General features: G+C 46.9%; 1 protein-coding gene across 1 annotated transcript; it reads left to right on the plus strand.

Annotated features, from left to right (window-relative positions):
- On the plus strand, positions 1-26599 carry RAB17 (RAB17, member RAS oncogene family). The gene is made up of 6 exons (XM_027831272.3): positions 1-520; positions 13440-13602; positions 17652-17803; positions 19034-19159; positions 23402-23495; positions 26156-26599. Exons 1-6 carry the CDS (start codon positions 509-511, stop codon positions 26275-26277), a joined length of 669 nt encoding a protein of 222 aa, XP_027687073.2. The 5' UTR covers positions 1-508; the 3' UTR covers positions 26278-26599.
- The last annotated feature ends 516 nt before the right edge of the window (positions 26600-27115 follow it).

The raw sequence follows: 27115 nt of genomic DNA on the forward strand, positions 1-27115 counted from the left end.
TCGTGAATCACAATGGAAACAAGAAATCTAGGGGCGGACACAACGTTTGCAGGACCTAGCAGAAAGACAGAAAGGAATAGGATTATGAAACTGTAGAAAGGAAGGGAACCAGGGACAGCAGAATCACTCTCCTTAGCATTTCACTGGAGTGCGCAGGGCCCCGCCCTTCGGAACAAGAGGCCAGCTCCACTCAAATCACCTTGATTACAGGTTTTATGGCTCTGCATTCCTAAAGGCAGATCAACTAGCTGCAGAATCAGTGGACCTTAAACTTTACCAAGCACTGTTGTGTTCGTGTGTTGATCTTTAGGAGCAACCAGCGTGCGGGTGAAAGTACCTGGCTCTCTGTGGGGAGGTTCAAGGGGTGCGCCTTTTGCTTTCTAGTTTGCCTGGATTTAACTTGTTTGAGCACCTGCACAACCCAGCTGCGACAGCTGCTTCCCAGCCAGCATTGTTTCAAACTTTCAATGGATTGAAGACTCCCCCCCGCCCGCCTAGAAGAAAAGCAATGTTTAAAAAGGTGAGCTCTTCCTCTATCAATACCCTGTAAGAGCAGAGGGTGGGCGGATGGGAAAACCAAACCTGCAACAGGCTGAGAAGGTGGTGTGGCTTGCACACATTTAATGTTTAAAGCCATTTCAAAGCACTTTTGGGTATGTTATCAATGTGGGCACTGTAGGTCAAGGTGTGTGTAACCGGCCGCCACTGCGCCTGACGGAGATGGCAGTGCATCTTTGGTTAATTTCAGGGGGAAGCTCTTTTGGATTATTCATTGCCTACGGTGAGCTGAGCGCTGAGCACTGCACAGAGGAGACCCAGGCCCTGTCTCAAGGACCCTAGGGTTGAAAGAGGCCAAAAACTCCATTGAGCCCCAAAGCACTGCTTGACCAGGAGCTGGGTTTACCCTGGAGAAAGGCAGCTTCCTTCTTTCAGCTTCCCAAAGTTGAGGCCAGAGTTTGGGTGTTGGGGGAGGAGGGACTTGCCCCTCCCAGCAGGGCTTGAAAGAATGACGAGGGAGGGTTTATCAGAATGCAGGGATCTATCACAGATGAGACTCAAACCTCAGGAGTCCCAAGATAATCCTGCAATAAAGAGAGACTATAGCTATAACTCATTTGGGTTAGGCATTTTCTTTCAAGAATAAGGGCCCAGTCCTACTTCCAGTGGCTTTGGTGAGAATGGATCAGGCCCTACATTGGCACAATATCATCCAAGAATGTCTTTAAGCCTTGAAATGTCCCCTTCCCATTTAAACCCTCAGATCCCAAGCTGATCTTTAGTTAAAGTAAGCTTTAGCCATGACCATTTGTGGACACTCAGCATCAGCATCAGCTTCAGCACTTCCTAGGAGACTTCTGTCCCTGCAGTTTAAGGAGGAAGATTTCCAAAGGCACCAATAGCAGACAGGTGCCTGACTCCCAGTGAAAGTCCATGAGAGTTAGGCACCTCCCTGCCATCAGTTCATTTTAAACTCTCGCTGAACCTAAAGATGACCTAAACCACCTCAGCTAAAATGTTCAAAAATAGGCACCTAAAATTAGCCTCCCATGCCTGTACTGAGGCATCTAAATCCAGGGGCCGGGATTTCTACAGCGCGGAGCCACCATGGGAGTGGCTGGGTGCTCAGCGCTTTCAAACATCGGGCAGGTGCCTAAAGATGGATTTTAGGAGTTTAACTTTAGGCTCCTATTTTCAAAGGCTTGGCCATAGGTACAAATGGGCTTTTAAATGAAATGGTATCTTAAAGAAACCGTTCAGAGCCAGCGTCATCACAAGAGCCCATTTTTACTGGTGTTCTTTAAAGACAAAAGAGTCAACTCTCCGAGTAGGTAAAATCCAATTCTCTTTTATCATTACCAGGTCAGCAGTAAGAAAAACTCCCCCTCCCCGCAACCCCCTCACATCACCACAGTGAAGTGGTTGAAACCACCACTCACCACATTGCATTCCAGGATAGCCAACCACTCCATTTCTCACAGGCTTTCATCAAAAGCCGTAAAACACTTGTTCAGACCCTTCAAGCTGCAGCATCCCTGCTCAGGGGCTTGAATACAGTCTGTTCCTTCAGCAGCTGAATGATCGGATCAATGGTGATTGAATTTAAGACAAGCAAACACCCTGCATGCAGAAAGAGTAGTGCAAGGTTGGTCCAGCCCAAGTTACTGGGCTCTGTACAGTGGTAAGTGGGTGAGGTTTAATGGCCTGTGATAGGATCTAAGGGTCTCTTCTAGCCTTAAACCCCTGCAAACCTATGAATTAATCCTCTTAACTTCAGTATGTAGGCAGGCGCATTTCTCTAACAGGAATCAAATGACAGCAGCCTCAGGGCTAAGGGTTTAGCTGAGTCAGAGCTGCAGCTGAGCCTGTCTGTTGGGGTCTGTTGACAGGCGTGTGTCAGAAAACACTCCAAGTCATTATTGTTAACACACAGGATTGTGCAGTGGAGGAAGGGGTCATCAGCTGGCCTTCTTTTCTCCCTAGTCTCTGAGGCTGCTCAGCCTGGCTTCAGTCCGGCCATGGTCTCTGCTTGCTCTCTTATGGAATCTGTCCACGCGTCTCATCTCAGGAATCAACCGGCAGCCCCTTTCCTCCTGTTTGGGGTGCTTGTACGTTCAGGGACAGTTCCCCCAACACTGCCACTCTTCCCTAACCCGCTCCCTAAATTAGTGAGCTAAGCCAGTTGCAGAGACTTTCTGTAAAGCCTGAGGCAGCTCTGTAGTTTCTCCCGGCATCTAACCCCTCTTTCTTTTTAGGCTTTTGTCTGTATTAGAAAACTTGCTGCATTAGTGCGGCTGGTATAGCTAAAATCCTTCTGCATGGGGCTAAATGAGTTCAAGTGCATCTACATTTGGGTTTCTTGTGAGGTAACCTGATTGATTTTAGTCAGACCGGTGCAAGCTTTCTAATGTGGACATGGCCTAAGTGTAGCTTAAGTAATGGGAGTTAGCAGGGGTAACTTTGCTGTTTCCTCTCAGATGCCCTGTCACACTGGACCAACATTTTGTCAGAGTTTCCCTGCTCTGCTGTCAGGTGGGCTGGTGTTTGACTCTCTGGGTTCTTTAGAAGTGCTCCTGTCAGAGTGCGAGGGAGGGGAGGGGAGGGGAATACTTCTGCAATTCATGTAAAATACAGAATGAGAAATACATACAGAAAACCGGGAGGCAGGAGCCGTCTCTCATGCCTTGGAACGTGAACAGTAGTATTTACATCCACCATCTCTCTCTTAGAAGGGGGCCTTTAAAATATTCAGCATGTCACTTGGTGCTAGTAAGCTTAACCCCTACTGTTATTTCCATAAGAAAATGGCCAGATTTTTTGGGGGTTGCACCATTCTCTGATCTTTAGTCAACTCTTAATTGGCCTAGTGGACAGAACCCAGTGCTGGCACTCAGGACACCTGGGCCAGCTTGGCTACTGGGTTCTATTCCGCTGGCCTGCTGGGTGACCCTGGGCAAATCACTTCCCTCTGTGCCTCAGTTTCCCCATCTGTAAAGTGGGGATAATGATACTCCTTTGTAAAGTGCTTGGAGATCTACTGATGAAAAGCTCTGTGTAAGAGCCAGGTGTCGTTATTAATTCTGCTCCATCAGAGTTTAAACCTCAGTCATTTAGCACAGAAAGAAACAGACTAGCAGGGTGGTGAGAACAAGGGGGGGAGGGATAGTTCAGTCGTTTGAGCATTGGCCTGCTACACCCAGGGTTGTGAGTTCAATCCTTGAGGGGGCCAGTTAGGGATCTGGGGCAAAAATTGGGGATTGGTCCTGCTTTGAGCAGGGGGTTGGACTAGATGACCTCCTGAGGTCCCTTGCAACCCTGATATCCTATGAAGGGATGATAGTATGAGCCTGGTTCTGGCTAGACAAAGCTGTGTGCACAATCCATAGGTTTAATGAGCTCTTCTGTGACAGTAAGCAAGGAGCCACTTGCCTAGCCTTCGTACGGGCACAGCTCGCGTTAGGTTCAGTCTGTCCCCTGCCCCACGCTGATCACTAATGGGGAAGTGAGGGCCCAGATACCATGTCCATATTAGATCCTCCTCCTAGGGATGGGAACAGTGAGGGAATTCAGGAAGTGCAACATGCTAGCACAAGCAAAGGACCCAGCTCTCCCCAAATTGAGTGACCAAGAGTGGAAGAGGCAGAGTGCATGGGGCACCAGATGCATCCCTTCAGTGCTTGTTCCACAGAGAGAGACCAGGCCACCAGACTCTGGGTAAATTCATGACTGTCTGTCTGCCTGTATTTCCATTTTGCATTCCCCTTATCTCCTGGCTACATACCCCTGCTGGCCACCTTGAATAGTGGCTCTAACTTAAATGTTCTCATCCAACACCACACTCCAAGAGATGGTGTGTATCTCTATAGAAGGACAACCCTATAAACTCCTCCTGGGAGGCACTTGCATCCTCCCCACCCCATATGGTACCCAAACCTGAGTTTGTAATATTAATCAGCAAGGTCGGAGGGGAGGGAAGGTAAATTTTCAGTGAAAAATTTCCAGAGAAACCCCCCCAGAATTTTCTCAGAAATACGATTTTTCATTGAATCGGGGGGGGGGGGAGGGTGAGGGGGGGGATCCTTTCTCCCCACCATTCCCTTTTTCTTTTCCACAGAGAGGGGGAGGGAATGGAAAGGGGAAAGAAAGAAAGGAAAAAGCCTGGAAGTCAGAAGTTTTTCCATTTAAAATAAATCCACTTTCCCTTTGTTTTGGCAAAACATTTCAAACAATATGAACATTTTCCGCAGATGTAGTGTATTGTTTGAAAAACCACTTTTCTTCATGAAAGATTTTTCCTTTCAGCGCTATTGACAAGTTAGTCCTGCCTGTGAGGTTTCGTGTAATATCTCACTAACAAAGGTTTTGCATTTATTATTTTGTAATAAATAGGACAATGAGCAAAATAGCAATGGAACCAGACTAAAAACCAGACCCAGTTAAGCCGCTTTCGGGGCAGATACTTTTCATGCAGACTCTTGACTTGGTGCTTTAGCTGCAGTAGCACATTTTGCCTAACTGGAAGAAGAAGGGGGAGGGATAGCTCAGTGGTTTGCGCATTGATCTGCTAAACCCAAGGTTGTAAGTTCAATTCTTGAGGGGGCCATTTAGGGATCTGGGGCAAAAATTGGGGATTGGTCCTGCTTTGAGCAGGGGGTTGGACTAGATGACCTCCTGAGGTCCCTTCCAACCCTAACCTATGATTCTAAGAGCTTTTTGTGGTCAAAAATGGGCCCATAACAATGGCCATACAGGGTCCATCTAGCCCAATATCCTGTCTCTGACAAAAAGAAAAGGAGTACTTGTGGCACCTTAGAGACTAACCAATTTATTTGAGCATAAGCTTTCATGAGCTACAGCTCACTTCATCGGATGCATACTGTGGAAAGTGTAGAAGATCTTTTTATATACACACAAAGCATGAAAAAATACCTCCTCCCACCCCACTCTCCTGCTGGTAATAGCTTATCTAAAGTGATCACTCTCCTTACAATGTGTATGAAAATCAAGTTGGGCCATTTCCAGCACAAATCCAGGGTTTAACAAGAACGTCTGGGGGTTGGGGAGAGGAAACAACAAGGGGAAATAGGTTACTTTGCATAACGACTTAGCCACTCCATTTCCCCTTGTTTTTTCCTACCCCCCCTCCCCCAAGACGTTCTTGTTAAACCCTGGATTTGTGCTGGAATTGGCCCAACTTGATTATCATACACATTGTAAGGAGAGTGATCACTTTTAGATAAGCTATTACCAGCAGGAGAGTGGGGTGGGAGGAGGTATTTTTTCATGCTTTGTGTGTATATAAAAAGATCTTCTACACTTTCCACAGTATGCATCCGATGAAGTGAGCTGTAGTTCACGAAAGCTCATGCTCAAATAAATTGGTTAGTCTCTAAGGTGCCACAAGTCCTCCTTTTCTTTTTGCGAATACAGACTAACACGACTGTTACTCTGAAACCTGTCTCTGACAGTGGCCACTGCCAGATGCATCAGATGGAATGAACAGAACAGGGCAATTTTGGGTGATCTGTCCCCGTCATCCAGTCCCACAGCTTCTGGACACCCAGAGCATGGGGCTATATCCCTGACCATTTGGAGGATACCCACTGATGGATCTATCCTCCGTGAATTATCTAATTCATAAACCAGTTATGCTTTTGGCCTTCACAACATCCCATGGCAACAAGTCCCACAGGTTGACTGTTTGTTGTGTGAGAGTTATGCAAGGCACATCACTGCATAGTTAAACCATCTATGCTGCCAGGCATGTTGGTGCCTGAGATAGGTGTGAGTGGTTTTGATTTCAGTTATACATGTTGGGGCGAGATCCCCAGCTGCCAAAATTAACTGTAGATCCACTGAGGTGACTAGGGCTATACCAGTTTACACCAGCTGAGGATCTAACCCTGGTGTTCTTAATCAGGTGGCTGGGAGAAATGGTTTTGATTCGAAGGCATTTAGACAAAAGCCCAGGTGCTGACACAAGTATAACAAACCTGTAACTGCAGTTATAATCATGGGCCCTGATCCTGCAAATACTTCAGAACGTGGTTATATGGGAGAAGCTGTGCCCGGTCTTGCATGATTGTGCACTTGGACTATGCAGGCAGGCGTGATTCTGCATGCAAATAATTCCGTACGCAATTACATTTTTCCCTCCCGCCCCAATTGGATTTTATGTATTTTTAAACACACCTCGGGAACAGTCAGCGCTTTGAAAACAAACCACTAATTAAGTGTTATTGTCATCAAAAATATATTCAAGCATCTCCTCAGTTATTCCGGCTTGCATGCTGTACTCCCCCAGTACCTGATGTTGGCTTATCTATCTTCAGGGCTTCTGGTTTTCAGGGCTTATTTTTAGAAATTTGAGGTCTATGTACATGTCCTCAAAGCAGGGTTTTTCAGGGCGTTCTTTGATACTGTCATGGGAAGATTTTTTTCAGGTACTTCCCAAAATTCTTGTCTTAATAGGATCTACAGTAGAACCTCAGAGTTACAAATACCAGAGTTATGAACTGACCAGTCAACCACACACCTCATTTGCAACCGGAAGTATGTAATCAGGCAGCAGCAGAGAAGAAAAAAGCAAAAAGCAAATACAGTACAGGACTGTGTTAACCGTAAACTACTAAAAAAATAAAGGGAAAGCAGCATTTTTCTTCTGCATAGTAAAGTTTCAAAGCTGTATTAAATCAATGTTCAGTTGTACATTTGTGAAAGAACAATGTTTTGTTCAGAGTTACAAACAACCATTTCCGAGGTGTTTGTAACTATGAGGTTCTACTGTACTTTAATTTTTATCATGTGTATAAAAGATGACGCGCATGTTTGGTTAACCTTTGTATCCTTGTTATTAAATTCCTGGGTTAGCATTTAGTGCGTTTGTTCCCGAGTGTGCTTTAATGAAGTACTGTTTCAAACAGCACTAAGTTAAAGCACACTAGGGAACTTTTAGTGTGCACCAGCAGGGTCTACACAGATCAATTAACGCACGCTTTAGAAATCACACCTCCAGAGCCTGCATTACTGCTCCGTGTAGATAAGCCCTTAGATACCAGCCCAGAAGCAGGGCCATTTTGCCTACGTAAACAAACCACACTGGGAAAGGGATGAAGTCAACACAAACGGAGTGTTTTTGTGATAAACACTGATTTCATTTTTTTCTTTTTATTGGGGGTGTTTCATTGGTGTTTGTTGGTTAACACCTAAAATCAGAAGCCTTGACTTGTCGAGGATCATGCCTTTTTACCCAACCGAAGTGCCTTGCACACTCTAGGTGCTAGGAGAATAAATACTTAATTTTTCTGGAATTACCAAAATACTTAGAGAATTGAAAGCCACTTCCCTCCTCCTAGCATAATGACAGGTTTCAGAGTAGCAGCCGTGTTAGTCTGTATCTGCAAAAAGAACAGGAGTACTTGTGGCACCTTAAAGACTAACAAATTTATTTGACCATAAGCTTTCATGAGCTACAGCTCACTTCATCAGATGAATTCAGTGGAAAATACAGTGGGGTGATTTATATACACAGAGAACATGAAACAATGGGTGTTACCATACAGACTGTAATGAGAGTGATCAGGGAAGATGAGCTACTACCAGCAGGAGAGCTGGGGGGGAAAAAACCTTTTGTAGTGATAATCAAGGTGGGCCATTTCCAGCAGTTGACAAGAACATCTGAGGAACAATGGGGAGGAGGGGAATAAACATGGGGAAATAGTTTTACTTTGTGTAATGACCCATCCACTCCCAGTCTCTATTCAAGCCTAAGTTAATCGTATCCAGTTTGCAAATTCATTCCAATTCAGCAGTCTCTCGTTGGCGTCTGTTTTTGAAGTTTTTTTGTTGAAGAATTGCCACTTTTAAGTCTGTAATCGAGTGACCAAAGAGATTGAAGTGTTCTCCACCCTATCAGAGGCTCATTCACCTGCACATCTACCAATGTGATATGTGCCAGCAATGCCCCTCTGCCATGTACATTGGCCAAACTGGACAGTCTCTACGTAAACAAGAGATCCACTTCCTGGACACTACGGTGCTAATAAGCGAAGGTCACATAAACACCACCTATACCAGAAACCTACTGACCGCTATGCCTACCTACATGCCTCCAGCTTTCACCCTGACCACACCACACGATCCATCGTCTACAGCCAAGCTCTACAGTACAACCGCATTTCCTCCAACCCCTCAGAGACAAACACCTACAAGATCTCGATCAAGCGTTCTTACAGCTACAATACCCACCTGCTGAAGTGAAGAAACAGATTGACAGAGCCAGAAGAGTACCCAGAAGTCACCTACTACAGGACAGGCCCAACAAAGAAAAAAACAGAACGCCACTAGCCATCACCTTCAGCCCCCAACTAAAACCTCTCCAACGCATCATCAAGGATCTACAACCTATCCTGAAGGACAACCCATCACTCTCACAGATCTTGGGAGACAGGCCAGTCCTTGCTTACAGACAGCCCCCCAACCTGAAGCAAATACTCATCAGCAACCACACACCACACAACAGAACCACTAACCCAGGAACCTATCCTTGCAACAAAGCCCATTGCTAACTTTGTCCACATATCTATTCAGGGGACACCATCATAGGCCCTAATCACATCAGCCACACTATCAGAGGCTCGTTCACCTGCACATCTACCAATGTGATATATGCCATCATGTACCAGCAATGCCCCTCTGCCATGTACATTGGCCAAACTGGACAGTCTCTATGTAAAAGAATAAACGGACACAAACCAGATGTCAAAGAATTATAACATTCAAAAACCAGTTGGAGAACACTTCAATCTCTTTGGTCACTCGATTACAGACCTAAAAGTGGCAATTGTTCAACAAGAAAAACTTCAAAAACAGACTCCAACGAGAGATTGCTAAATTGGAATTAATTTGCAAACTGGATACAATTAACTTAGGCTTGAATAAAGACTGGGAGTGGATGGGTCATTACACAAAGTAAAACTATTTCCCCATGTTTATTCCCCTCCTCCCCATTGTTCCTCAGACGTTCTTGTCAACTGCTGGAAATGGCCCACGTTGATTATCACTACAAAAGGTTCCCCCCGCCCCTCCCCTCTCCTGCTGGTAATAGCTCACCTTCCCTGATCACTCTCATTACAGTGTGTATGATAACACCCATTGTTTGTTTCATGTTCTCTGTGTATATAAATCTCCCCACTGTATTTTCCACCAAATGCATCCGATGAAGTGGGCTGTAGCCCATGAAAGCTTATGCTCAAATAAATTTGTTAGCCTCTAAGGTGCCACAAGTCCTCCTTTTCTTTTTCCCTCCTCCTAGTCTCACTCATCTAGTTAAAACATGGCTGTGTGGTTCTTGGTCAAACTTTCCAAAGGGGCAGGGTGAAAACACAAGATACCCACATGCATCTTACACAAATCTTTAGGACAATACCAAGCATAGGAAGTGTCAAGACCAGAGGGAATTTGAGAGAGTTCTCAGTGAGGGACGATGTCCTTTGAAAGGACACATGTGCCTTTTCAGCCTACTAAAGCAATCACTACACGCAAAGTATTTGGTGCCAAGGGTTAGAACTAGGGGGAACAGCAGGGATAGCAGGACCATTTGCTTTGCAAAAAGCAGGAAACCTCCTTGTCCTTTCCCTCCCGCCTTGGGGGAGCCCAGCTTCCTTTCCTTGTGTCCCTACCACTGGCTGAGGAAGTGAAGACTTGCCAGACATGGGGGATAAGAGATCCTTATACCTAGATGGAAAGTTTCTGGGGCTCCTAGCCAGAAGGTTGAGCAGCAGTGCCCCAGCCTGGAGTGTCCTACGGTCTCTCCGCCCCAGGGAAATTCCCCACCCATGGCTTTGGTATCCACAGCTGCTGCATCATCAAGAGTCCTATATTTCCTGAGGGCCTAAGAAATCCCCCTAAGCCTGAGTCTAGGGCCTAAGGTTTAGCAGATCTGGGCTGGCTCCAGGTGAACAACTGGGGGAGCTCAAGATGAGCTTGGACAGAGGGGGAATGGAAGAGAAAGCTAACGGCGTAGACTGTGTGGTCCAGCGGATCAGGCGTTGGCCTGGGAGTCAGGAGACCTGGGTTCTATTGCTGGCTGGCTCTGGGCTGCTGTGTGACATGGAACCAGTCACTTCCCCTCCGTTACCCCAGCTGGGTAATAACTCCTTTGTAAAGGGATTTGCGGTCTGTGGAGTGAGTGCTGTGTAAGAGCTAAGCATGGCTTTGTGCAAGGTGCTCAGATACCATGGTGATGGACACCTTCACAAAAACCTAAATTGATAGGGAGAGGAGGCCGCTTAGATGGAGGAAGGGAGAAATAAATAAGTCAGAGGGATAAACATGGAAAGAGCGAGGAAGTGACCTAGGCAGATGAAGGAGAAAGAAGAGCATAGCCAATTAAGGGAAAAGGATGAAAACAGAAACCGCTCTGTGGAAAGTCTGGTGCCAGGGAGACTCGAGGAGGTGGGTCTTTAGAGATGTGATTGGGTTAAAATAATTTAGATGGAGAGAAACTCATGGTTCAGGCCACAAACTAACCGCTAACTTAGATTTGGAAGAAACCCGCCCTGTGGGAAAGTTTGGCCATGGTCACCCCCCTTGGAGCAACTAGCAACGCCGACTGTTGGAGACAGGCTACTGTTCTAGATGGACCAGTGGTCCCATGCCGTGCAGTTATGTTCCTGTGGACTTATGCACTGGTGTCCTGTATCCGGTGTAGGGGAGGGGATAATGGAGTCTGGTTCTACATGGCATTTTACATTGCTAATGCAGTGCCACCCTCTGAGGTGGTTTTGTTTTACATTCATGGCTGATTGAAAGGGGAGCAAATTCATTGGATTTGATGCATGTTTATGGATTTCCTAAGATAACTTACCACTGGCAAGTTCTATTAAACAGCTGCAATTGACAACAACATTTTGGCAGAAAGTTTCTCTTCAGCGTTGTCTTGCAATTTCCTGCATTATAGGAGAATTCATTGGGCATTTCAGAAACGTTCAGAGGAAGAAGCTAACAGTTTTCCAATGTCTATTCTCTTTTTATGTCAAAGACTCGCCCGTCTGGTGTAGTCTGAATAATGATCGAGGGAGAGAGAAGGGGAAACCCCAGGAAATGCCCCTACAAAGTGGGGTGTCATGTTGGAGAGTTGTATGTGATCAGAAGATTCTACGTGGTGAGACTTCTGGGGATGGTGTTTTGTTTCTTGCGTTTTCTCAGGACGGAGATGTCTCTGTGAAGTTTTGCTTCTTTTTTCTTCATGGTGCGAAGTTTGGCTGGCTTGAGATTGCTTTCAGATTCACTTTCCCTCATTTTCCTTCTCTGCATCCATTCTCCATCTCCACAGGATGATGCAAGGAATACTGCCTCACTGCCTGACAGATATCTGTCAGCCCAGCACTTAATTTGGTGAACTCCTTTTCTTTTGTTCTGCTTTAATCACTCTCTGTCTAGGAAGATTAAATCTTTCATTTTGGGAACCACACAGGCTGCTTCTAAATGTGTCTAAACTTGATAATGGCTTATACAATCCTGGGCTTTGTCACTGAGCCCCACAGTAACCCATGGGAGGAGGTGTAAATGGATGGAAGATCAGGGCACACAATTCTGATGTTTGTGTGGGCAGGTTGTCAGCTACAGGTGGAACCTAGCTCTGTGTCTAGGATCAGCCATCTTCAAAGTGATGTAACAATAACTCAGCAGTAATAAGGAGTCTTTTATCCAAGGATCTCAAAGCACTCTACAAAGGCAGATATATATGGAGGAGCAAAGATACAGAGATTTGACAATCAAAGTTTACAAAAGGAGCCATTTAAAAAAAATCACTGTTTCTGATAGGCATTTGTTTTCATGGGTTGCTTGTCTTTAGGGGTTCATGGATCTGTCTCTGTCATTATTACAGCTGGAGTTGGGGGCCTGTGAAACCATGGACATAGGTCTCCTTATTTTTTTAAACTATTGCTAAGGCTGAATATAGCCTTGAAAATGTGGCCCATCTTCATAACACCAAGCACTAGAAACAGACTTCAAGACAAGTTATTTTCTAGGATTAAAAGTTCAGCCACTGATTCGTTTTTTTTTCCCCCTAGTCTCCCGCCATAGCCAGCCTCACCTGGCCTTGGAGACTCCTGAGAACCACAGGTATAAGGCCAGAGAGGTTTTTTGGTGAGGAAAAAGTCCAGCTGATTCATGGCTGTACATCTGGACTGCCACTTGTGAGCCTAGCGATGGAAGCTTTGGGACCACCTGTATCAAGTTTGTTCCAAGAGCCCAAGGCAGTGTATTGACAGAAGAGATGACTCAGGAGGTCAGGTATCAGTGGGGGGGGAACAGGTTGGAGCGCTATGAACAGTATTTGGGATGGGGATGATGGAGTTCACAGTGCTGCTACGAGAGTCCACCTGACAGTGTGGCTGTGGCCACAGCAGCTCAGGCTGGTTATGATTCTATGGATTAGACTTGGTCTACAGGTAAGTGAGGTCAGCACGTTGCCCTGTGGTTGGCCACGCTCCTGCCTGACATTGCCATGCCAACCGAACCCTCACGGCGGATGCAGCTACGTTGACAGAAGAATGCTGCCATCGCTGAAGCGCCTGTCGTTCGGGGAAGCAGTGTCCTGCACCAAAGGAAAACCCCGCTTCTGTTGGCGTTGGCTGCGTCCACACCACTGCATTATACTGGCCTATACAGGGACATAGCTATGCTGGTACAGCCCCCGTACTGTACAGGGACCCTTAGGGTTAAACTCCCATTATGATTCCTTTAAGCATGTTAAGCTTGATTGACTGGAACAGGGGGTGCAGGAAGAATTAAACTGGAGCCACGTCTCCCACTGTGCTGAGTGGGAAATCAAGGCACAGGGCCTAACCTTTTAGAGTGTACGCAGCTAATCAGCCCGGGTCCCTGAGCTCATTGCCAATGCCTTTTGAATAGGGGTTTTTTCTTCTTTGCAGAATATGGCTCCGAGAAGAAAGCAGCAGGTGGGGGCGGGGCCTTCCACGGAGCAATCCTACGTCTACAAGGTGGTTCTGCTGGGGAGCACGGCCGTGGGAAAGTCAAGCATAGCCTTCCGCTATGTGAAAAATGACTTCAGGGAATCCATGCCCACTGTGGGATGTGAGTGAGTGGCAGCAATGAACTAATCCTTTGGTGCAATATAAAGGGCCTGACCTGCGTCTCTCTTATAGCCGGCGTACCTCTGCTGAAGTCAGTGGCGCTATGCTGGTGTGAAGTTTGGTTTTGTTGATGCTAGCAGGCCCAGCAGAGCACCTACAGGCCATCACTCAGGAAGCAGGCTCCTGTTGGAACTTCCCGGGCAGCTGTGGCGGCTCGCTAACGGGATGCGATCCAACAGAACCCCAGGTTACAGCCAGGGAGTGCGTGGTTCGTTTGGTTTCTCAGCTCAGGCACAGGATGGACGACCGAGAGATAAGGAAAAGTCTGGTTAAGGTAGCGCAAGCTGTGCAGGCGACGGTGCCCGTTTGAAAAGCTGGGCCTTTTCTGATGCTGCTCTTTACAGCTGGGTCTTTAGGTCTCCTTTACAGCTGGGTCTCCTACTTAAGAAGCACTTCTGAAAAAAGCCAGGCCTGAGCATCGACTACTCCCCTGACGCCAGTGGCCAAGTGCCTTTTGAGTTCAATGGCAGGGAGGATGAGGCCACATGCAAGACACATTTCTCCACTGGGGTAGATTGGAGACGCAGGGACCAAGAACAGGTTTCAGAGTCGCAGCCGCGTTAGTCCGCAAAATGAACAGACTTTATTGAATTGAATTGAATCTATTCCCTTAAATTAAGTATTCTCACACCTTCTTGTCAACTGTCTAAATGGGCCATCTTGATTATCCCTACAAAAGTTTTTTTTTTTTTTCCCTCCTGTTGATAATAGCTCATCTTAACTAATTAGCCTCTCACAGTTTGTATGGTAACGTCCAACTTATCTGTATGTATCTATCTATCTGTCTTACTATATGTTCCATTCTATGCATCCGATGAAGTGAGCTGTAGCCCACGAAAGCTTATGCTCTAATAAATTTGTTAATCTCTAAGGTGTCACAAGTCCTCCTGTTCTTTTTAGGGACCAAGAAATCATGAATAGGGAAACAGCATCGCAGCTGTATTCATTGTGCAGTTAGAGTGACATCTAGTGTTTCATTGCAGGTAATGTAGCATTTAAATAGGTCTCAGCAAGGGTCATATTATTACAAAGCTCATGTCAGCAGTGGGTTTTGGTGGCATTTGAACTGAGCCTGCAGTTCTGACTAACCCAAGAGAGAGTTTATAGCATTTAATAGTAAATGGTAGACTTTCCCCTTTGCAATCCCTCCCCCCACACCCCAGCTTTGCCAACTGCCCCCACAGAAATACTATGTTATCTATGGATGTGTGCCAGTCCCATTCTCAGCGCTCACTGCAAAATTGCACCAAGTTCTTACTCTCACTGCAGAAACTGACACAGGTGTGCCCTTGAATCCTAGGAACTGCACTTCAGAGTCTGATCTTCTGGCGTTAGGTCGGAACCACCCCCCAGTATAATTCCTGGGTGTCAGAAAAACAGACGTAACGCTCTGTTCCGTGCTGTTTGTGTCAGAGGACTTAACAAGTCTGCTTCCTGGATTCCCTCTGATGGCTGACAGCAAGGCCTCCAACAGATGACATTTAAAGTCTGTCTTCCCAGACTCCCAGTAGCTCTGCCCATTAGATAGCTCTGGTCAGCAATCTAGTCCAAGCACCCCACCTAGCCTCCCCCCGATGTCATCGGCATACCTGCCTTTGACATCATTTTCATGGTGTTTAAACAGAAACCCACTCACATGAGAACTAGGTGAAATTTCAGCCAAAGATTTTTTTCTGAAAAAGCTGCAGATCCGTGTTATGAGTTCATGGTTGCAGTAAGAAAAGGAGGACTTGTGGCACCTTAGAGACTAACAAATTTATTTCAGCATAAGCTTTCATGAGCTACAGCTCACTTCATCGGTGTTAGTGTAGCCATGTTGGGCCCAGAATATTGGAGAAACAAGTAGGTGTTTTATTGGACCAATTTCTGTTGGCGGAGGGGACTAGGGTGACCAGATATCCCAATTTTATAGGGACAGTCCCGATATTTGGGGTTTTATCTTATATAGGCGCCTGTTACCCTCCACCCCGTCCTGATTTTTCACAATTGCTGTCTGGTCACCCGAGAGGGGACAAGCTTTTGAGCTTTACAAAGCTCTTCAAGGTCTGGGTAGGATGCTGAGTATTTAGCTGAAACACTCTGGTTCCTTCCTCGGACCTGAAGAAGAGCTCTGTGTAGCACGGAAGCGTGTCCCTTCTCCCCAACAGAGGTTGGTCCAAGATAAGATCTTATCTCACCCACCTTATGAGTTCATGGTAGTTTCACTAAATTGTTTGTTTAAAAAAAACCACCTGAACAAAATATCACATTTCAATTTTCTGGTTTGAAATTACTTTCAAAAATTCCTTTAGTCTTATTTTAAAAAATTATTTAGAATGGTCAAAGTCAAAATAAATGTTTAATTTGACCCAGAATGAAATTTCTCTTGACTTAAAGTCAAAAACTTTGAAACATTTCATGTGGTGTTGCAATTAATTTTTTTTGACTTTTCAAATTGCCACCAACAAAACCAAACCACCATTATTCACACAGTTCTGCTACACGCTCCCATCATCAGATGCAAAAAGGTTCACCTCAGTAGGCAACATTGATGGAAAACATGGCTTCAGTTTTTATTGGAGATGTCAACACAAGGTCAGTTAAGTCTCTTTCGGAAGTTTTACAAGCTTACAGACCCTGGTATGAGCTAGAGAGGCCATTGATATTCATGGGACTGATCCCCATCTGTTCTATGTTGACTTCAATGGAGGTAAGGCCAGTTTACATAAGCAGGGATCTGGCTCTGTGTCTTTATGTCAGAAATAGGCAGAAAGACACTTTTCTTCCTGTTTTACAGAAGGACCCTGACCTTTGTCAGGAGAATGGGGATGGAGGATGGAGGGCCCAGGGGGGTCTCCCACTCTTCCACACAATCCAGGCAGTCCCAGTGCCTATACCAAGGAGCGTGGTGTCATTTGCCTACATTAACTGGCACTCAGAGAAGGCTTCTGTCCCTCCCAGAGCTCTCTGGAGAGCTTTGGCTCTGTACTGCCCCCTCTACCTCAAGCCCATGTATGTGTTCGACAATCTGGCCCTTAACAGATGGCTTCTGCCTATCTACTGTGCACAGCCGCACATTGAGCTGCTATAGCATTTTCAGTCCAAGGATCTTCAAACATTTTGCAGATATTTGCTGGCTTTCACAGCACTCCAGGGAGGTGGATTTTAATTAGACCCATTTTCCATCTGGGCTAGCTGAGACAGAAAGGTTAAGGGCTAGCCTGGGACTTTGCCCACACATTTACCTGGGGGAGTATGGGAAAGCAAAGGCCTCTCCTCCCACCTTTACACCCCTGGGCCAGGTGTGCAGGAGTAAGCATGCACCTGTCACTTTCCTAGAGCAGGGAGAGAGGGCGAGCAGGCATGGCCTGGGTGCCACCCCCGCCCACTGGCCAGCCTAGCCCTGCCCGTTTGGGGGTGGGGCAGGTTTGCTGACATGGGCTAAGAGCAAGAAAAAGCAGTGATAGAGTTGTAGCTCAGAAGCATCTGAGCACCTCCCCGGGACTACTCGTGGGACAGCGCTGCTTATGTATAATCAGGGCCCACTCGAGACTTAAGTGACTTGCCCAAGGTCATACAAATCAGTGTCAGGGAGATTGCAGTATTTCTGTTATAGCAGCACCCAACAGGGGCCAGCCACCATACAGCTGGATTAGAACTCAAGACTCCTAATTCCCACCCTGCCATCACATTTCCTCCAACTAGACAGCTGCAAAACCAAAGCTTGCTAATGCCACTAATATTGACGGTCTGTCAGCCCTGCTGAAGCGCATTGGTGTAGTACAGTGCCGTTATTGGGGAGTACCAGTTCACCAGCATGTTGGTTACATTGCTTTTGGTGGGGGAGGAGGTGTTTTTATTCTCTCTCTCGCGCGCACCCCCCCCCCAAACCCTTTCCAACTGAATCTTGACACCCATCTTTCACACAGCTTACCGAGATAAAGGTTAACATCTAATAAAGGGGCATGCTATGACTTTCTCAATGAGCTGTCCCATCTCTGTTGCTTCCAGGTTCTTTCTTCACCCAGCTGGTATGTTTAGAGACTGCCACGATTAAGCTTGAGATCTGGGACACTGCAGGACAAGAGAAGTACCATAGCGTTTGCCGTCTTTATTACAGGGGAGCTAATGCCGCCCTTCTTGTATATGACATTGCCAGAAAGGTAAGACAAGTGATGGCTTGTTCCTCTGCCTCTCTCCTCCGGAAGCCTTTCCAAAATATCCAGACTGAATCTTGATAATGCACCCACGCCGCTGGTACATTGCAATAGTTCTAGGGTAGGGTAGCTTCCCAATACTTCTCCAAACATTTCAACCAAGACGACTTTTCCCTGCACACGTCATGTAAGGCCTACTTTGTGGGCAGGCTGATCCTTCATCTTCTGGTAAAGATGGTTGAAGACATGCATGGAACTGGTACAGACATTTCGCTTACAGTGGACAATAAATGCTCATGCTTTCCCCCTAAAACCCAAGGTTTCTCTATCTACCCCCACCTCCCAGCCCAATCCACCCCAACAGCCAAGTAGGTGATGGAGGAGCATCACTGAGTGCTCTTTGCCCCCCTACCCTCATGTAACCCCCACGCCTCCTGGGTGCGGTGTTCTGTCCCATCTAGTGGCACCGAGCCCACTTGGCGAGATAAAATGAGTCTGGCTCTACAGCCCTGGCTAAGAGTCAGTTGGCTTTTAGCTCAGGAGGTAGAGGCTCATGCACTAAGCACCAGGTTCAATCCCACCCGCCAACGGCCGGGGTCTGTCGTCGTTACACTCACACCCTGGACTTTAAGGATGATATAGTGACAAAGATTAAACGCATCTGTTAGTTGGCTTACACTAATGTCCATTTTTGATGGACTGTTCCAGGGGGACATGTTGCCTGATCTCCCACTACATTATGCATGTCTTTTCCCTTTTACTTTACTTTTACGCAACACACAGGAACCGCAACGCCAAGGGCCACATGCCTGTATTACTGCCATGGTAGTTACAGAAGGAGCAGACCATAGGCTGCTGTAGAGTAATGTCGCACAGAAACAGAACTTTATGGAAGAGATAGGCCAAGTTTTTAAGAATCCTTGCCCCATCGCGAAAGAGCCAAATCACCTCAGCCCATCACCTGTAAGCTGGGTCTATGACCCACTGGAGATCCATGGTGGTTTGGTCATGTCTGATGGAGTAGGAGAAGTCATCCTCCTTGGCTCTGGGGAAGGAAGTACATTTAGAGCCGGTTCCATGCTGAGTAGCCCTCCTAGCATCGCTACCTGTGACAAGCACATAACCCATTTGTTTCTACAATTTTTAGCCCTCACTTGCCAATCTCCTTTGGGCCACGTGACAGCTCATGGGTATCTGTCGGTTTATTGTCTGTGCGTCTCTCTCTCACCTTTCCAGGCAACTTTTGCGAGAGCAAAGCTGTGGTTGAGGGAATTAGAGAAGGAATTTCTTCACGATGAGATTGTGATTGTTTTAGTCGGCAATAAGACAGATCTTGCCGCTCAGCGGGAAGTCACCTTTGAGGTAAGTGGCGTCACTGCAGGAAGATCTCAGCACTTGGTAGACTACCTCCTTCAAAAACATCACGGCAGCATGTGCACCGAGTGCTGCCCTTCAGGCTTTCAGACTGAACAGTTCGTAAGTAAATGTTTAGGTGAACGCGATTCTCCTAGCAGCGAGCAATATAGTGAGACCCCACTGGGTGCCAGGGATGTTAAGAGGTCATTAATTCCATTTTGCCCTCTGTTTCAGCTGCTAACTTTTTTGGATCTTAGAGACTTTCCTGAGCTATGCTGGGTTTGTTCAGAGTGTGCCATAGGTAGATGTCTATTGTCCCTTTTTGTAGCTTCACATTAAGATGTACAGTGGATGCATCCAGAAAGATTCTACTGTCCTCAGCAATATCCCCTCTCGGCGTAATGGGCAAAGTCTATCAGAAATGGTAGAATCTTTTCAAGCACATTGAGACAGCCCTTTCTAGCACTATAGATCAGCTCATTTATCTCTAGATATATCTCTGATGAAGTGGGTTCTAGCCCACGAAAGCTTATGCCCAAATAAACTTGTTAGTCTCTAAGGTGCCACAAGGACTCCTCGTTTTTTTAAGATATACATAAATCACAGTGGAACTGCACTAAGAACCACCTCAACACAAGAAACCCTCTGTTTTAAGAGCCAACTTTAAAGTGTTTTCATGATTCTTGTGCAATTGTATGACCTGTCATTAAGTGCCATCTCAACTACGCAGCCAACTTTCGCTAGTCCCCTTGTGACTTAAAGGTAAATCAAAGCCAGCACTGGGCTGCTTTAGAGTAAAAGGTAAAACAGGTTTATTAACAAAAGGAGAAAGGATTTGAAGTGAGTTTAAGTATAAAGGCTAGAGTTAGAAATAGTTATAAACAAAAGTGAAAAATGCTTTCTAGGGACTAAGACTTAACAAAGCTACAGTCTTGGTTCAGGGTAAGATTGGCACATGACCTTCCAACAAGATGGCTGACCAACCCCTCTGGTCAGGATCTCCCACAAAGTCCAAAGTGCCTGGTGCCTTTGTCGTCTTAGGTGAAAGATCTTTGCCTAAGCAGGTTTCTCACCTCTATTCAATTCCCAGAGACTTCAACCCCCCTTTGGCTGAAGGACCCATCCTTCTCAGCTTGCAAGAGCTCCGGCCCCTTGTGTCTGTCTAGTGATGGATAACGTAGGGGTTCTCTGCCCCTCTGTTTATAGTCCAGTAAGCCATTGAAAAGCATCTCCCCCAAAGTTCATTGTGCTTGCTTGCAGTGGCAGGAGAGCTTTCTAGGGATGTATCTCTATTCCCCCTTTGAGACTGGTAAGTGGTTATCTTTCCCCACTTGCTGTCCTGATAGCTTGGTTTACCTTGCCCATAAATAGACCTTTGTTGCCTCTTCCTGAAGGTTGGTCAGACCAGCAAAGACACAGTTCTGTGTGATCCGGACATGCTGACTCCCCAGCTAGCTTGTGAGCTTTGATAGTTCTGTTTACTGCCTAGGTAAACTGCAATCCCCCTGTCACGGGCCAACCCTGCTTCACTGGTACTAGAGACCTTGGCAGACCCATTTTCTACTTTGCTGAAAGACAGATTTTAAAATATAAGATCAGAACATCCAGAACTCCATGTATAGTATCAATACACACATTCCACAAAGCTCTGAACCACAAGTGTCATTACTTTTTCAGTGAGATATTACATGATGCCTGTTAGATACAGATCATGACACCAAGGAATTGGGGTACATTGGTCAAGCCAGCTGAAACGCACTGCTTGATGCCATGGAGCCCTTGGCCTTTGGGATGCTGTTAGGGTCACACCTTCCCCCTTATAAAGCAGGAGGGTTAGCCACTGGCTGGCCCGGAGGCAGCAGGTCAGAACCCTCTTTGCTGGATGGGGTGTCTACCCCCATGTTTTCTTTCCCCTTTACATAAAGGAGACAAAACAGGTTCCTGCTGTCTGTTTACAGTCTCTGGGGATGTGGTATTGGGGAATATCTGTGATTTCACCTACAGAGTTGTTATAAACATTTCACAGTGACATTACTGACCAGTGCGGTGTTAGATTTCAAACAACATAGTATACCTCACCTTTTAAATAAGTATCACGACACCAGCGAGTGAGGTGTGGTGAGAATGTCACGCCTGACAAGAGTCACTGACCCAGAGTAACAAACCACCAGTGGGCCTCTGTGTCACACTACTAAACACAGGTAGGTCTTCAGTGCGGTTAACCCCCCACCCATCCACACAAAACGGCACCCACTTTGCAGTGAGGGCGCAGAACAAACCATTCCAGTGCCGATAGGCCTCCAGTGCCTTCCCACAATTCCCCTCGTGCACCCAGAAGGAGAGTGGCGTTCTCCCACAATGCCCCGGGAAAGAATCAGAGGGGTTCAGCGTACTGCAGCGGACAGAACCATGGGCTAGGCCTCCAGAAGCCAGAGCGACACATTCGGGAGAGCGCAGCACCAGTGGGGACACAATAATTTGGGGAGGGAGTTGCCATGTGGCTGCTCACCGCCAGGCTAGGCCAACTTGGGTGCCAGACACCTGAGTTAGCTGCTGTGAAGACATACCAAGTGAAATACAGCTATAACTGCAGGCTGTGTGTCGTCTGGACACTCGCTCCATCGCATGTGCCCTTGCCTAGTGTCATTTGATCATGCAGGCTGTTGTGATGCCTTTCCTCCAGGACTCTGATCGAGATGGTGGGGATTAGGGCTGGCTGGAAAACAAGACTTCCGTTGTGTGAGAAATGGAGGCACCAGGCAGAGCAGAGATTCAAACCTGGGCTTCCCAAGCGATCGCCCTACACACAGGGCTGCTGGCTAGTCTGGGTCGGGGGCTCTCTCACCAGAACACCAGCCTGGACTTGAAAAACCTTCCTGAGGAAAGTTTAAGCTAAACCCACATTTCTACAAAACACATTTTGTTATCCACACCGGCATTTTCCAATAGAAATAGGTTGGCAAAGAATTCCTGACCAGCTGTAGCAGAGATAAGGGTAGGGTGAGAAGGGGGCAGGGAGGCTGAGCGTAGTAGCCTTATCTGCCAACTTCCTGGCTTGTTGGCTTTAAATCTTAGCACAGGATAGCCTGTTATTACATGTATGGTTGCAGTTATGCTCCTGCTTTGACCCCGTAGTATTTATGAGTTGACTCCTTTCTCCTCACACGCCCCCCCACGCCCCACTTTGGACAAGATCTTGCTCTGAATATGTCCTGTAGAAACCAGGCCCTCTGCAAGGCTAGTGCATCAAAACCCGGTGAGCCAGCGAGTTTTAACACGGTTATGTCAATGAGTGGTTCCCACCACACCACACTCTGATTCCAGTCAGAGAGCTGCTGCAATGCCTTGAGCGGCGCAAGAGAGAAAACAAGCGGGGCCTAAACAGTTAGGCGGCAACCGCGTGAACGGAACGGAAGGCGCCTGAGCTGGGGCAATAGGAAGCTTTAGGCTTTGCAGCAGAATCTGCGGGAATGCAATGGTGGCTGTATCACCGGACACCCCGCTCTTCAGAAAGATGGGGAACTAAAGTCAGCGTCTGCATGGGCAGGGTGCAGGATCTACTGTGCACTTGTGTGTTGTGGACTAACTGGCCCATAAGGACCTGCTGGCACCACGGAGAGTTCCCTAGTGTGTGTCACTGTAGCCCGCACACGCCTGTTAGTGCTCAACACACTGGAATGCCCCCCCCCCGCCCCCAGTGCAGACTAATGCACCATGCAGATGAGGTCTAAGCAGGAAGACTCCCTTGTCCGTCATTACTTTGACCGTGCAAGTGTTGGAGCTAATGACGGGGGTGCGAGGCCCTAAGGCAGTTTGCAGCATCCAGCGTAGAGACTTGTTCCAGAGCCACCTTTGCGAATAGCTGGAGATTGCGGCGTGCTCCCCTTCCTACTTCTCATCCACTAGTCAGCCAGGGCAAGTTGCGGTACTCCTGCTACACCAGTGTGTGTGTCTGTTCTGAGCTCAGTCTGTTCTCTTCTCCGGGTTGGTTCCATGTAGCCCCGTCCACACTGGGCAGGGCTTGGTCATGCCTGCGGTGACTAATCATACAGGGAGGAGCTGTGTCTCCCTGTCAGGCCTAAGGACAAGATCCAATACCTCCTAAATGGAGCCCTTATTTCCACCACCTTCCAGGATGGTTACAGGGGGACATTTACCAGGCTGGATGTGATTACAGTGCAGAACACACCAAAGTCTACTTTGAAATAACCCTGTTTTTGTACTTCCACCCCTCCCCCCCACAACTAGGAGGCGGAGGAGTTTGCAAAGAGCAGAAGCTTAATCTACATGGAAACGTCGGCAAAATCCAACCACCACGTGACCGAGGTCTTTATGGCCGTAGGTAAGTTCCAAGTGAGAAGCTGCTGTACAGGTAACAGCACGAGAGAGATGCTGAGGTCTGTGCCAGCTCTTTGCCTTCTGAGCCGTAGCACAGCACTGCTTATCTCCTCCCAGTTGCTCAGGGGCAATTAGGGTTGAGTCACTTGACCTGAGGAGATCCAGGAACTGGAAAGTCTTTACCATGAATGCAGCAGTGCATTGCCTCTAGGCATAGACAAGAGGTGACTGTGTACTCTCTGGCCTGTCAAGCCTGACAGCTGCCAACAGCGAGTGAGACAGACCCAGAGCAGCTGCTTCCCCATTCCAAACACAGACAGGCTGCCCCCCTGTTGCGCCCAACTTCTGAGACAAGCAAACTTCTGGAGTGGTTCTGCTTTTGCTGGAGGGGTGAGGGTGGAACCTGCTGAACGTGGAGGAGGTTCCCCCACCCAACCACCCTTGGGAACACCAGTCACTGGCCCTAGCAGTGGGAAGGTAGGAATTTCTCCCCACCTACCAGATTCCTCACTGCTACTCCAAGAGGATCTCTTCTCTCCGAGACCCATTCCCTTTGGCCCCAGTTATGATCTCCAAACAAGACAAGCCCATGTTTCTTTCATCCCTCAGGACAGCGATCAGAGGCCTCACCCAGGCAGGAAAACAAGATCCCTGGATCCTTCTTCCTTAGGATCCTTCTTCCTTAGCCCTCCAACTGTCTAGGACCGTGGCTCTCAACCTTTCCAGACTACTGTACCCTTTTCAGGAGACTGATTTGTCTTGTGTACCCCCAAGTTTCTCCTCACTTAAAAACTACTTGCTTACAAAATCAGACACACATACAGAAGTGTCGCAGCTCACTATTACTGAAAAATTGCTTACTTTCTCATTTTTACCATAATCAATTAGAATATAAATATTGTACTAACATTTCAGTGTGTAGTACACGGAGCAGCATAAACAAGTCATTGTTTGTGTGAAATTTTAGTTTGTACTGACTTAGCTACTGCTTTTTAATGTAGCTTGTTGTAAAACTAAGTAAATATCTAGATGAGGTGATGTATGCCCTGGAAGACCTCTGCGTACCCCTGGTTGAGAACCACTGTGCTAGGAAACAGAGCCAGAGGCTCAGCTAGACCCTGGCGCAGAGAGTCTTTGAGGTTTCTTCTTAGGACAAGCACATCCAGCCCCGTCCCAAGAACCAGTTATGCCCAGAGATAATCCCAAGTTGTCAGTCCTCCCTTCACATGAATGTCTGACCACTGCCAAGCCACCAACGACGCTGGTTTCATGGGAGACTGACCAGAGCCAGCGGTTTGTAGACTCTTCTGGCGAGCCGTTTCTTCCCCACATGCAGGCCTGGAACCCTGGAGCTCTGTCCCACCTATCCTACTTAGCCTCCTGGCCCTCCGATGCATTGCTTACCCCAGAGATGTTAGCCAGATGACCCTGTTTTACCATATGGGGATTCAGACATGGGATATGCCTCCAGCTTGACCCTGCACTAGTGCACATATGGCAAACGGCGTTACCTTGGCAGCCAGTGAGATGGCACTAGGGTCTGCTCGTGTTTGTTCCTGTTAATGAGACCGTTCGGAGAAAGCTCTAGAATAATAGGGTACAACAGCGGCAACAGATTCCCCCTACAACGTATCATGAACCAATAATAAGCGTTTACTACCCAATAGATATTCTTGCTCCTTAAGAATGCCAGCAGTTTGATAGTGGCAATTCATGAGACTCCTAGCACCCATCTTATGCCAACTTCAAGTGAGGGGCTCCTACTTCTAGTTCCTTTTTAAAAGAATTTCACTAAAGCGTATAGAGATGCGATTTGCACATCATCACCTTTCTATTTTATCATGGGATTTCCTACAGATAACTTGGTGCAATACAACATTTGCTGTACCGGGATGTTTTTAGGGGTATGTCCATGATGCAGGTGCAGGGGAATCTGTAGATGTTCTAGGGCGGGGAATGAAGAGGAGTATGGGAGAGTCCTGAGGGAGGGACCATTTTCCAGAAAGAACGAAAGACCATGAGGAAAATTGTGAATGGGAGTTTGTTAAATAGTAAGTGCAGGAGCCAAGAACCATGTGGGTTTCAAGGTAAAAAAAATAGGAAGTTAAAATGTAAACTTAACTTAAAGAACATAAGGATGGCCAGACTGGGTCAGATCAAAGGTCCATCTAGCTCAGTATCCTGTCTGCCGACAGTGGCCACTGCCAGGTGTCCCAGAGGGAATGAACAGAACAGATCATCATCAAATGATCTATCCCCTGTTGCTCATATTTAGATATTTTAAATCTTAATAAATTTAAAGGGACAGATCCCCAGGCCTAGCCAAATAGCTCATGAGGGAAGCAGAAAGTGGCTTTAAGCCTCCTTTTCCTCTCTCTATTGCTTATCGTGGGTCAGTCCTTGGTATAAATTGAAACAGCCCTGGGGCTGCTCTAAGTTTCACCACCAGGAACCATTCTGCTGGTTGGGGATTGGGGTGCTCTGGCCACACCCCAGCCCACTGCTGATGGGAGGGGAACACAGCAGAGGAACCCCTCGCTGCTCCCTTAGCAGCTGGAAAGTTGTCCTAACAAAGTCAGAGCAGGGTCTGAGGATGTAGCACAAAATGTTACAAAAGCTCAGCAGAGAAGGACCGAGAATTTCTTATTCTGAGTTTCTTCACAGCTCACAAGCTATTGAAACAGGAACAACAGAAGGAATCAGCCCTTCAGCATCAGCCCTGGAAGAAGTCACGTGTGGATCTGCGAGAGCCAAGCAATCAGACTAAGAAGTGTTGCATGAACTAAAGGAAATGGCAGACTGACCTAGGTTTACCATCAAATGCGTTTTTATTGTGGGGGAGGGAAGGAATGCTGGCCCTATGTATTGTGTGAAGTGCTGTTTTTGCCAAGGCAGCATAGTTCTCGGGGGCAGCTTGTGTGTCACTGTGATTATTGCTTTTTAAAAAAATTATTATTGTCAGTGTTCGATTGAAGAATTGGATGAGAGGAGATATTGCCGAGTGCAAGGGACCTGAAAAGCCCTGCAAATCTCCTCTCGCTTGTATTTGTTCAGTGTTATCATAATACAAGAATACATTGTAAAGTATCTTCACAAATAAAAACAGCAAAAAAGGAGGAGTAGTTTCTCTCCCCCCCCCCACCTTTGCAAATTCTATAAAACTTTTACAGAGGCTGTTAACATTAAGGTCACCCAGTCATTAAATGCAAGACATGGAATAGCCAGAATATGCAGATCAAGTTTAATATTGCTGTAAGAACTCATGATTTTCATAGAATCATAGAAGATCAGGGGTGGAAGGGACCTCAGGAGGTCATCTAGTCCAACCCCCTGCTCAATTCAGGACCAATCCCCAACTGAATCATGCCAGCCAGGGCTTTGTCAAGCCAGGCCTTAAAAACCTCAAAGGAAGGAGATTCCACCACCTCACTAGGTAACCCATTCCAGTGTTTCACCACCCTCCTAGTGAAAAAGTTTTACCTAATATTCAGTCTAAACCTCCCCCACTGCAACTTGAGACCATTACTCCTTGTTCTGTCATCTGCTACCAATCAGAACAGTCTAGATCCATCCTCTTTGGAACCCCCTTTCAGGTAGTTGAAAGCAGCTATCAAATCCCCCCTC

The sequence above is a fragment of the Chelonia mydas genome, chromosome 11 (genome assembly GCF_015237465.2).
Source record: "Chelonia mydas isolate rCheMyd1 chromosome 11, rCheMyd1.pri.v2, whole genome shotgun sequence".
Classification (NCBI taxonomy): Eukaryota; Metazoa; Chordata; order Testudines; family Cheloniidae; genus Chelonia; species Chelonia mydas.

Bases quoted from the DNA above. Each gene is read 5' to 3' on its own strand.
- RAB17 (XM_027831272.3), top strand. The intron at 17,804-19,033 runs GTAAGACAAGTG...TCACCTTTCCAG, and splicing joins TATATGACATTGCCAGAAAG to GCAACTTTTGCGAGAGCAAA. The intron at 23,496-26,155 runs GTAAGTTCCAAG...GTTTCTTCACAG, and splicing joins CGAGGTCTTTATGGCCGTAG to CTCACAAGCTATTGAAACAG.